The sequence below is a fragment of the Folsomia candida genome, unplaced genomic scaffold (genome assembly GCF_002217175.1).
Source record: "Folsomia candida strain VU population unplaced genomic scaffold, ASM221717v1 Fcan01_Sc041, whole genome shotgun sequence".
Classification (NCBI taxonomy): Eukaryota; Metazoa; Arthropoda; class Collembola; order Entomobryomorpha; family Isotomidae; genus Folsomia; species Folsomia candida.
Window position 1 is genome coordinate 782,521 of NW_019091233.1, and position 13,298 is coordinate 795,818.

At 34.2% G+C, this 13,298-nt stretch overlaps 2 protein-coding genes across 2 annotated transcripts; both read left to right on the forward strand.

The window, feature by feature from the left end:
* Positions 1–745: 745 nt before the first annotated feature.
* Positions 746–4,721, forward strand: LOC118433109 (glucose dehydrogenase [FAD, quinone]-like). The gene is made up of 6 exons (XM_035844708.1): positions 746–1,256; positions 1,922–2,061; positions 2,621–2,680; positions 3,130–3,316; positions 4,313–4,444; positions 4,521–4,721. Exons 1-5 carry the CDS (start codon positions 1,076–1,078, stop codon positions 4,411–4,413), a joined length of 669 nt encoding a protein of 222 aa, XP_035700601.1. The 5' UTR covers positions 746–1,075; the 3' UTR covers positions 4,414–4,444; positions 4,521–4,721.
* Positions 4,722–4,933: 212 nt separating this feature from the next.
* LOC118433108 (glucose dehydrogenase [FAD, quinone]-like) lies at positions 4,934–8,808 on the forward strand. Its single transcript, XM_035844706.1, has 4 exons — positions 4,934–5,114; positions 6,037–6,223; positions 6,802–7,150; positions 7,889–8,808. The coding sequence occupies exons 1-4, from the start codon at positions 5,070–5,072 to the stop codon at positions 8,775–8,777; spliced, it is 1,470 nt and encodes a 489-aa protein (XP_035700599.1). The 5' UTR covers positions 4,934–5,069; the 3' UTR covers positions 8,778–8,808.
* Positions 8,809–13,298: the final 4,490 nt, after the last annotated feature.

Consider the following 13,298-nt stretch of genomic DNA (forward strand, 5'->3'; position numbering starts at 1 on the left):
TGGTAGCAAACTATTTCCCCTTGTTTGACAATGATCTACTTACAAATTTCTAAAAATAGTAACAATAATCTACAGAAAATTTTAAATTTTACCATATTATTTCACCATGCGGTCTCCTCAATAGTAACAAATTTGAATTTCCAGCAAACTTTTTGCTATCAATATACTTATCAGATGGTACATGTACAATTTTTGAACCCATATATGGGTTCAAAAATTGTAACTACAGATAAGCCGGTAAAACATCATGTGTAACACCAAAATAATTTTCACAATTATGAAAAAATACTACCTAAAATATACATCATTTCTCCCTGTCCCCTTATTTACTAGAGACGATCCATTAAATCAACTCTCCTCACTAAACCAACTTCTACTCTACCTCCGCGGTTAAGGTGAAGGTAGTCGAGTCAAGTTAGCAACCTATGTAAGACGGAAGTTGCAGCAGGTCTGTGGGTTATCGTGTCTCATAATCTCCTCATCCTTATCTTTAGAAAATCTCACCTTGTTTGTTCCCCCACTTTGTTTTCTCAAATTCTCTCCTGTAAGGCAATCCTTGATTTGGTTTAGTCATGTCATATCGAATGCGAATATTCGTAGTAGTGGCTGCTGCGAATTATATATTTTTTGCACAAAGGGGTGACGAGGAGATTATTATTTAACTCTTTTTTTGAATTCTTACATGTTTTCACTATTTGTGTGAACGTAATGCAAAACTATTTACTAAGGGTTAGTTGGCCTTCACTAGTGGGGGAAGTAGGTGCTTATCAGAGTGTGTTATAGTAGCCGGTTGATAAGTGAAATTGTGAGTGACTGGATTTTTTTGGGGGTAAAATAATAACGGTTGGAAATTCCTTGGAATTTATGACCCAAGTTTTTTTCACAAATTTTTACCAAAATTACAATTTTTTAAGAAATACCTAAAAGTTTCTTGTTGCAATTCTGGAATCAATTAATCTAACTTATAAAGTGGACTCCGATTTGTGCAAAATTTCTGAAACGATATGAAATATGTGCAAATCTCAAATACAATAATTTCTGCTGTAAAAAAATAAATTAAAGTGAATCTAAAATAATGGGTGTCTTACTGCAAAACGTGCGCCAAGGACTGAACCTCTTATTTACGCCGGTGCTCTATTACGGCGTCATGGCCAGTGTCGCGTTACAATTGGCAACCTGGGAAAAAGGGGACAGAACGCAGGACAAGTTTCAAGACCAGTATCAAAATCAGGGCGACAAGTTCGACTTTATTATAGGTGGGTGTGATGTTAGGGTGATAACCACTTATCCGACAAAATAATGAATGCGATTCATTACAAATTTGCTAAACAAAGTTCACAATTTTTTATACAGCAAAATATTTTTATTCGCGAATTTTAAATTTTGGAACAAATATGTCATCCTAAATTTTTTCCAAATTATGCAAAGTCGAAATTAGTACCCGTAAATCTCAAGATTGGAAAAGTGTCTCATTTTACCTCGTGTTTATTTCGTCCGGCTCAAATTTACATATTTATTTCTATACGGATTGATAAGAGCTTATCATTTTAAGTCTTGCTTATCAAATCGGTTATCTGATTCTCATAGCGTTTTATTATTTTTCCAACATAATCTGCGAAAACCATTATAAGTACATGTCTCACTTTACCAGTCAGATAAGTAGTTTGTTAATTTATTTCTTCACATGTGCTTATCATTCGACTACTAACAGTACATAATTAATTCATGCCCTGACTTATCTACTCATCTCGATTTGTATTCCAAGCTTGAATGATAACCACTTGCTTGGAGAAAAAACAAAATCTCATTTTTCTTATTTAAACATATCATTTTGATAAATGGTTATCATCTAAATATTTTATCACGTCCCTCCATATATCCTCAACTTATCTAAATTTCTCTCCATCTTATCAATTTTTAGTCGGTGGCGGAACAGCAGGAAGTGTTTTGGCAAATCGATTATCTCAACAGTACAACATTCTTCTCCTCGAAGCAGGCGGGGAACCAAGTCCGCTCCAATTTGTGCCAGGATTTGCACGTGCAATTGTCAACCACCCACAGGTGCATTTTACCATTGTTCTTAATTATTTTTTAACATATTAATTAACTACGAGATTAATCAGTTTAATCATTGAATTACTCCCATTCGACAATAATTGTCGTAAAAATGGTTACAATTTCAAATAAAAATTCCAAAATCAAAATTGAAGAAAGTAAAATATTTAACAAATTATTCAGATAAAGTTGTCTAATTTTCTTTTCTTGTAAATTCCTTATTAAAATGTAATTATTTATGCAGTTACTCTTCAATAATTGTCAAAAAATAGTATAATTTCAAACATTTTTTTATAAAACTTGGCACACCTCACAATCTAAAAATTGCATCAAATTTTTCTATGTATTTCTTTTCCCAAAATATTTGAAAAGTTTACAACACCGAATCCGAATAGGAATCAGAAACCAACAAAGTATCTTCGTCTTCCTAATCTAATTTAAATCGTATCAAAATTATATTCCGGCGTCTAATTTTAACTTTACAATTTCCTTCTTTTAAAAACAAGGTATTTTTCAAAAAGAAATTCAATTTTGTATTACAATATTTTATGTTTGTTATTCCCAGGTTGACTGGAGCTATATGACTGTCGCACAAAAAAAGGCGTGCGCCTTCTCACCGCTACGCGTAAGAGGAAATTAATTTTATAAGAAAAATTTTACGAAAGTATGAGAATATCAAAAAACTAATCAGGATTTCACTTCAAATTAAAAAATTACTTAATTCCATTATTGCAAACTAATGTACATAACAATTATTTATGTATTTTGTAAAGTTTGCAAATTTTGATAAAATTTCATCAAATTTTTACTCCGAAGCCATTTATATTTTTAATTACTTCTGCAAATATAATTTCCTAATAGATAAATACGCTAGCTCAATTATTTTTGCACGTTATACATACATATGTCAGAGAATTAAAAAGACTTGAATTTTTTAGATTAATTTTTAGATTAATTTGTGAAAAATGCTTTACTTCAATAAATTACATAAAGACAAAACACAGAAAATCTTTTGGAAAATTTATAAAATAAATAATGCGAAAATAAACGAGTGTAAAATATATTCTTATACAGAGATCAACCTGGTCTTCCGGTCGTACCCTGGGTGGGAGTGGGTCACTTGATTTCTTAACTTATTTACGCGGAAATCCAGAAGATTTCAATAATTGGGGGAGAATTACGGGCGACCCATCCTGGAAATATGACAATCTTTTGAAACATTTCCAGAAAGCGGAGGACCTCGTGGCAAATTCGACAGATCGTGAGTACTTACTAATGTTAAAATAAAATCTAAGCGTTTTTGAATATAGATAAATTAAACTTGATAGATAATTTATGGCGATAGAGATACTTTAAATTTACTCAATACTTTAGGCACGTATTCTCACAATAAAATATTTGGCGAGAATTATTTGTACAAAATTAGAAAAAACAGTAATTATTTTAAAATTAGACTGTTCAATTAATCATTTTTAATCTCAATTACGTCGTCAGACAGCAGGATCTAATCTTAAATATTTATAGTCATTTTCCACTTTTCCAAATATTGGCATCAAACTTAAGAAAAAAATATTACCAGTGAAATTTTTTCTTTATTGCTGCCGATGTAACCATTGCCAAATATGGAATAAGTGACGCTGGATTCAAATTTAATTTCACCCCGCTTGCAATGTTTATCTTATGGACACGTGATGTTGTTGCGAAAAAAGCCTCCGGCCAGTTATTATTTACGAAGCAATAATTTGTCGTTAATATTTGTTATTTAAGATATAACAAATTCAAATGTTCCAAGTTTAATTTTTTCCCAAATTGGTGTAAATTCAGGTATTTGTATAGTTTAATTGGTGTATTTGTTGAGCAATTTGGCACCTTAGCAGCACTTATCTATGATGGTGTCTAGTGTCTATAATCTTATTTATAATGTAGCGATACCGGCATTCCAAATTTTGCACTTTTGGCGTTTTATGTACAAATATTTTGTAATTGTAAAACTTTTATAACAAGTTGCTTTACAAGATATATATGTATGTATATATTAATTTTAATATGGCATTTTTGTTTAACGCGTAGTAGCACTGATAAATCTATGGTTTACGGAAGTTTGAAATTTTACTCCATTAGAATAGCGTGAATTTGATGGAAATATATATTACCATACATGAGATCTCAAAAAATTCTCTTCGAACTAGTATTAAATATATTACAACATTTTCACATTAAAACTTAATCGTAAACCTTTCCTTGTAATTTAAATTAGCCGGCGCTCACCGACACGGTGGAACACTCCGGATCCAGAAATCGGACTATCTACCTCTCGGAAAACAATTTTTATCTGCGGCGGAGGAACTTGGATATTAAAGTGTGGATTTGAACGGGCATTTTACCGAAGGTTTGAAAATTAGTAGCTCTTGTCATCTAATTTTATAAACTGTACAAAAAAACCTAACGTTTCTTTTTTATTCAAGGTTTCGACTATGTGTACTCAACAATTAAAAAGGGAGAACGACAAGCACCTCTGAAAGCGTTTCTGGATCCGGTCGGGAAACGAAAGTCGTTGACCATTCGGAAATTCGCGGTTGTTTCGAAGGCAAGAAATTCAAAAAGTCGTGATCGGTTTAAAAATTCTAATAATTCCCATAAACTATTTCACCCAATATTTTTTAACAATTTGCAAAAACAGCGTGTCACACTGCCTTGATTGCAGATTATTTGGAACCCCAAAAATTTATGAATTTGAATTTTTTTGCGCTAAAAATATTTGAATTTTTATTACTGATTTCGTTAAAATGATTTTTAATAATTAACACGAATTAGTATCCGGCTCCGTAAGCTTTTGCAATGGCAGGTATCCCAGTCTGAGCTATGAAACAATTTTAATAATTTTTCAGATCAAATTTCGCGCCGACAACACCGCCTATGGTGTCGAGTATGAACGCCATGGAGAAAAGCACTTGGTGTATGCGAACCGTGAAGTCATTTTGTCCGCGGGATCGGTCGGTTCTCCGAAAATTTTAATGTTGTCAGGAATAGGACCGAAAAGACATTTAGAAGAATTTGGGGTAAGGACTTTCACTTTTCAAGTGGGGTAAATGGTTAGAAAATGTGCTAAATTATCTAAGCGGAAATTGAGATGAAAAATCCTAAAATTTACAAAATTTGTACATTAAAACTAACGTAAGCCGAGCAAAGGCTTATAATATCGGAAAATCTGCAACTAACTTGAATAACTTGACCCAACTAGCTACAGAATTTACGAAAAGTAATTTAATATAATTTGCAACTTTTTATTGCAAGACTAAAATTCCAGGCTGAAACTATTAAAATTATTTCGCTTTGAAATGTAATATTTTATAGGTTTTCACTAACTGCTTCCCATTTCATAAACATTTCGCCCTATTTTGCAGTAACATTCCTTAATTTACGCTAATCTTAAAAAGACTTTATCGGAGTATAGAGGGCCATACATTTATTCCATTACAAAGTAATTGACTGAATACATCTTGATTGAATTTTATCTGTGACACATAATACAACTGCAAAACTAATTATCACGGCGTGGATCTTGATGCAACTTTATTATGATCCAACCATCTATAAATTTAAATACATAATATGCCTATTATAATTAGGCTAATTTGAAATGTAACAAATTCTAGTACAAGTTTTTAATTTAATTTTAGCATACTCAAAAAAGCACGTATCCAGAGAAAACTATTTTTCATGGAATTAATCTTAAATTATTTATAATGCGTGGATCATAAGCCAATTAGCAATTCGGAGTAGCTTCGACATGTTTAAGGGATTAAATAGATTTTCATTTAGCGTTTTGTCCTTACACAAGAAACAAGAAAATATGGTATTTCTACAAGTTATAGTCAGCAAGATTTTACAGATCTAATTATTTTTTAATGCAACGGAGAGAAATTTGCCCGCTGATTAATTTCAATCAAAAACTTACATTTATTTTTTTATTTTGTGTAGGTCAAACCCCTCGTGAATTTGCCGGTTGGTCAAAATTTGCAAGATCACGTGGGCACCTATCTCGGCCCCTTTTTTATCAACGAGCCCCTAACCTTTGCAAAAGATAGGGACATCACAGCCGAGAGTTATGTTGAGTATGGCGGCCAAGGGACGGGACCTCTGAGTTATACCGGTTTCACTGCAACGGGTACGTTAAAATGAAAGTTTTGAAAATTATTTCATTTCCCAAAAGTCGGAATAGTTTTAATTTGCTAAAAGTGTTTTGCAAGTTAGTGTATTTACGTAAATGTTTTTACATACCGTACGAATTATTTGATGATGTATATTTAATAGAACCAGTTATTTTGATCTTTCTGAAGAATATCTACATCTTGTTACACAATTGGTTCTGCCTATATTTTGTACAACGACGTTTAAATTTTACCATTTTTTTCCAACTGTATCATCTTTATCTGACAGTTATTATACTAAAAAGCCGAAAATTTATTATTTGATTAACAACAGGGGAACAACTTATGAGAAGGTTCCAATAATCCACAGAATTTGAGAAAGTCACAGTCAAAAAAAATCTGCAACAGGGTTTTTATGACAACGATCATATATAAAATTTACAGCTATGGAGTAAGTTAATTATCGCCTTGTTGATGGATTATTTTCAGTGCAGATAATCCATCTTTTATTGATCGAGAGTTAAAACTTTGCAAATATTTCCAGAAAATCACAGAATCTTTATTTTCTAATTTTTACAACCTATTTTCTTTCCAGGTTTGATCGCCTCATTGTACGCCAAAGGTCGCGGTGAAGCGACATGGCCTGACCTACAAATCTCACTTTTCCCCACCACTGTGGACAAATCTTTCTCTGCTGACCTGGCCCACACGCACGCCTTGAATCCCGAAACTTTGAAAAAATATTATTCTCACGCAATTGGAAAGCATTCCTTCCACGTCTGGGTCAATGTGGCCCGACCTGCGGGGCGTGGAGAAATTCGATTGGCCTCCCGCAATCCAGCCAACCCGTTGGTGATTAATCCAAAATATTTGGAGGATCCGTGGGACCTTGATGTTAAAGCGGGAGTGGATGGACTAAAGAAAGCTTTGAGATTGATTGAAGGGTAAGGATTTCCTTATGTGGCCTTCCGTAAAGAATGTTCAAAATTGGCGCTCATACAAAATTAATATTTAACCAGAATCTTACAAATTTTAATGATTTGCAACGCCTTTCAATTAGTTGGTAATTCAGGAGACTTTTACAATGATGAAATTTAACTCGTTAACTTTTAATGGTTTAAAAACTTGTAAGCAAACTATCCCAATGTATGAATTTCAGTTTTGAATTTTTCTGTGATCTAATTCAATAGTTGACGCAAATTTCTAACAATTTACAGTTTCGTTCGTTGCGTAAAATGTACAACTTCTTACGATAACAAAACATTGCTTTGATTATTTAGTATTATAAGTATGTTAGCAAGATACAGTTCAGTTAATATTTTTGATTTGGTTGCCGATAAATGATTGACATTCCAAATTGTTGTCACTGTTAAGCATCTGTGTCATTACTGTAATTAAGTCAGCTTATATATAATTATAATTCCTGGTGTTACTCAATGCATGTAACACAAAGGTATTACAGTAATTAATTTTAATTTAATTTTGATTACAAATTATTTGATATCATAATCCACTCGCCTTCTTGTGCATCTCCATAATTACTGTAATTAAGGATAAGTTTACTTATTGTTATTTTAGGCATTACAAGTACTCAATATAGTAGAAAAAATAATTGAAATGCGAAAATGTTATAGAGTTTTGCAAGCCACAAATTAACTTTTACTGTCTTTTAAATTTTATAGATCCACCACCTTCCAAAATATCGGGGGACGTTTCACCTCAGAAATCCTGCCTGGCTGCGAATCCACAAAGTTTCGTTCGGATGAGTATTTTGAATGCTATCTCCGACATTTTACCGTTTCCGCGTACAATCCTGTCGGGACATGCGCAATGGGACTGAAGGATTCACTTTTTGCCGTGGTAGATTCTAAACTTCGCGTCCTTGGCGTTACTGGCCTACGTGTCGTAGATGCTTCGATAATGCCTGCAATCGTGTCTGGAGGAACTGCCGCGCCTACCATCGCGATCGCGGAAAAGGCGGCTGATATGATTTTGTCGCACTGGAGTCATCACGTTCCACAAGAATTGGACGATATTTTAAACGCTGAGGTCACCAGCTTAGCTCAAGGAGGTCAACAGCAAAACCATATATTTAATTCTATCGCCGACTCTGGAACAGCACAGTCAGAAAACGTGGCAAAATTGGAGAAACCGATTAATTCGTTTTTACTGAAGGGTAGTGACCTTTCTCCATTGACAACAACAAAGATCACAACCATGTCGACATTGTCGGCAAGCAGTACTAGCAACAATGTGATGAAATATATGAGTCCGTTTTCTGTAACGATTAAAACCTCAAGTCCTACCCCGATTCCGAAAATTAAAGTTTCTACATCGACAACTACCAAAGCGCCATTTTCGTTTTTAAATTTCGTTACATCAACGCTAGCTACCACATCAGCGACAACAACAACACCAGCTCCAAAAACCATGGCGACAATGCCAACATCTAAACCGGTCATGTTATTCAACATGGACGTCAACAGTCCGACGCACATGTCGTTTCCAATAGTTTCATCGACAACCCGAAAACCAACGCAGTATCTGAAAAAGAAACCATTACAGAAATGACTGCGTTCAACGACAAAATCTCCTACCAGTGAAGAATCTGTATCAGAATCCTTGCTAAAAACCTACGTCGCTGGAACATCAGCGCCATCTGGTGGACTCGAAACAACCACAATATCTTCATACATTCCTCCAAAAATAGTTTCCACAGATTTTTCGCAGATTCGGCAAATCTATCCAGAAATTCCTACTACGTACCGCCCCGAAATTGTGATGATAGATCCAGACAACGAATCTATTCTAGAAGGTGGTGACCGTACGAAGTCCACACCTATGGCAAAGGTAATGACCCAATTCAAAATCGAACCCGCTATTGAAGAAGCTTCGACGACTAAGCCAATCATGTATCAGATTGTAGGAAATGTTGGACAAATCCAAAACCAACAAACCGTCCCATCCTACCAATACCATCCAATCATCGCAAATTCCCCACCAAGATATCACCGCCAACAACAATTTTACCAATCGACACCCGCATTTTTTCGAATGGCGCCACCTCCAGCGCAACAACAAACTGTTATCTCAACCAGTACCACATCACCCCAAGTCGCGGTTCCGTTCAACTTTAATTTCCCCGAGAGCGAATTAGAAATCCCAGATTTCGATAGATTCACGCGCCATCATCAAAATCAAAATGGAAACCGCTATCTTGAAAAACCAATCAAAATTCATACTCACCAACATCCCGGGAAAGTTGTGAGACGTGTCCCAAAACCAAGTTTGAGTCAGAGTCAGAGTCAAATCCAGGCCAAAATTATGGCCGGATTGAGACGCTTCATTCCAGGTGGGTCAAGTCAACAGAGCCAAGGTCAACAAACTCGAGGTCAAGGGGGTCAACAAGGTCAAAGTTTGATCCAACCAGCGAAGGCTGTCTATCACGGTGAAGACAGCGTAGGAGCGGGAAGTGACCATAATTACGAATCCTTTGGCCGTGTAATTTTCAATAAATTGCGTGAACGAAGAAACCACAACCAGTGGAGGAGGTATCAACAAATTAGCCAGAAACCTGTACAGCTTAAACAACAAGCAATGATAACTGGTTATCACACAATTCCACAAAATAGTTATTAATCAATTCCAATGCTAATTATAATACTGGTAGTTTTTGACGTACTGAAATTGTTAATATTTTTTTACCATTAGTTATTAAGATGTTGTTGACTTGTTTTATATTTTACGTTATCGTTAAATTTGTATTTTTTAAACTATTCTAGAATCCTGTATTTCACAAAAGATTTAGATATTAATCCTAAGATTTCTTCCAAAGTAAATCACGAGATTTTCAGAGTAATTTCTGAAATGATAAATATAAGTTTTAAGTTGAATGTGTGTTAACTAGTCGAGTATCTTATGTCCTACTTGGTCACAGATCTTGTTCGAAATGCATATGATTTTTTATATTGTGCATCTACGTAATATTTTTTTTACAGATTTGGCATGTTGTATGGAGGCGAAGATAACAACACATATTTAAACTTTTTCGAATTTTCTTTTCATATGCATACATTATTGCAAGTAACGCTATGCAAGTAATCTTCAAATAATATTTATGAATATTTTTATCCATTATGTACAGTTCGTCATACGTAGTAAAGTAGGTTTAAAAATAAATACTAAAAAATATGTGAATTTCCGCAGAGTTATCTGCAGAATTTTGTTTTGACTGTATTTTCTTCAAGAAATATATATATTGGTGTTCATTCTTTGCACAAAATTAAATAATACTTTACCATAATATAGTTTGCAACTGGCTAGTACAAAACCTCAACAAAGTCCAAAATAATTTTTTGAACATAAATTTAAGGGCATTAATGAATGGAAACCTATCAGTACAACTTAGGATTAGCGGAGCCCAACCCATACTTTCTTTATATTCTCTTTACATTCCAATTTATATTCTTTCTTTAGAACTCATTAACAACACATGCACCAAATTTCAGCTCGATACGACGATTTAAAAAAATTGGTATGGTTACTCCATAGGATCCTTACAGATGAAATTTTTACAATTGTCACCTCTCAATCAATCACTGGAAGCCATTAGCAACTTTCATGCAAACTGTAAGCTCCATTGGGTGATTTAAAGAATCAGATTGGGTCCCCTCAATTGAAATTTTTTACAATTCTACTTCATAATCCCTCATTATAAACCTGTGTCAATTCTCGATGAAAAATTTCAGCTCTATTGGACGATTCTTAAAAATCGGGATGGATCATCCTATAGGAGCTCTCCAGATTAAGATTTTTAATTTCCTTTTCACACTCGTAATAGAAAAGAATACCCGAAAACTATGGTGTTCAATGTAAATATTAAAACTGTTGCCTAATTAAATTATTAATGTTAAATGAGAGCTTGCAAGTTTTTTATTTGACCACTCCAAAATTTCCTTGAAAGCCGTATAACAAGTGAACCGTAGAAAGTAAAATGCTTACTTAAATAATTAACTCAAACTTACATATGTAGTATTACTTACTTAAATACTATCTCAATGTTTTGCTTTTCCCGAATAAAAGAATCTGAAAGGCAGTGATCGAACTTCATGAGTAACTTCAAAGCCAAAATAAATGATGACTGCAACATGTCCTATTTCCAAAATTTGTCTTACAATTTTCTGCATATTCTGAAGATTGGATAAGCCAAAAATCAGAAATAGGACATGTTGCAGTCATCATTTATTTTACGATAAACCACCACTACTTTTGCCATAATTATCCTATTCAATAGAATTTATGATGAATTCTGCATGAATTGTTGTTAGAGGTAACCACACATACTCACTTGAGCGTGAGACAGGGCTTGTGTATTCGTGACACTGTCTGTCTGTCTGCGTTGTGATAGCTTCATAACGCGTTGACCGATTTGAATAAAATTCGGTAAGAAGATGCATTTTATAAATACAATGACAAAATTCAAAAATGACTTTGGTCAAAAAGATTTTGACCTATTCAGGCTCATCCACAAAGTATGCATTACACAAATTCTGCGTAATTTTTTCATCTGTTTGTTCCAAAATATTTTTGAATATCTCAGTATATCTTTAAATTGGAAAACCTTTCATTTTGAGAGACCCTGTGGGGTGACCCACACCGATTTTTAGCCCGACCCAGGGCTTATGTACCCGTCATGGCCGTCTGTCTGTCTGTCTGTCCGTCTTGCGATAACTCTCTTCAAACTTATCCGATCGACTTGAAATTTGGCACACACTTAAAACGTGCCAAATTAGGAATCAAGTTCGAAGATGGGCATGATCGGTCCAGTGGTTGACCAGTAGGGGTGATTTTAGTGGTGTGGGTCCATGGTGCAGAAAATACAAAATAGTCCTAGAAGGCTGAAATTTGGCGTGAAGGTAGTTAATGGCTAGTAATGAAATAATATGAAGTGAAATTGACAAAACTTTTATCTGGAGGGACCCTAGTGGGTGACCCATACCGATTTCTGAAAATCGTTCTATCAAGCTGAAATTTGACATGGAGGTCACTAATGACAACTAGTGGTAGAATATAACTTTAAATTGGAGAAAAATTCATTTTGAGAGACCCTATGGGATGAGCCACACCGATTTTTCGAAGTCATAGGATCTTGATGAAATTTGGTACATACAATGCTAATGACTTCTAGTGAAAGAGTATGAAGTGAAATTGACAAAATTTTCATCTGGAGGAACCCTAGTGGGTGACCCATACCGATTGCATAAAATCGTCCAATTGAGCTGAAATTCGGCATGACGGTTTCAATGAAGTTGTAAACTAGTAATACGATGTCAAACTACTGAATTTTTTAGTCGTTGCATAAAAATCCCTGGGTAGGGCTCCTCAAAGCTGTACTGATAGGTTTTCGAAATGATAGGATCTAGACGAAAGAATACATACGACCTTCCCCCCCATTTTCGGCCCCTTAGAGACCATTACCAGCAAAAATCTCTGGCCCTTGTATTTTTGACTATTTCAACATAATTATGCATGGTAACTTGGGCACTTTTTACGAAAAAAATTAAATGCAAGTTTTCACAACTTGATTTTTGAGAATATTTCTTTGATAAAATGTGGAAAACTCTATGGTAAAAACTAGTAAAAATTCGACATTTCTCTTGACAAATTCTGGAATTCTTCCTATACCAATCAATATTAAAAAGTGGTGTATTTGGAATTTTTTGTCAAAACTCATAATTGGAAACTGGTTGTTATGTCAAACCATGAAAACCCCCACGGGATTTTTGTTATACCACCTAAAGTTTCATCCGCACCTTTTTACATTTTTTTTATTGTGAAGTAATTGAGTGATTACATATATGGTGTAAATATGCATCAGGTGCGGATGAAACTTTTCATACAATAAATTATCAAACTTGTGCATTTTTTAGCCACGTAGCAAATCATTTCCATAGATATTCTTTTGTACATACAATGCTAATGGCTTCTAGTGAAAGAGTATGAAGTGAAATTGACAAAATTTTCATCACTTTGTGAAGTGATCACTTTAAATTGAAAAAAATTCACTTTGTGGATCCCTATATAAGGGGCGAC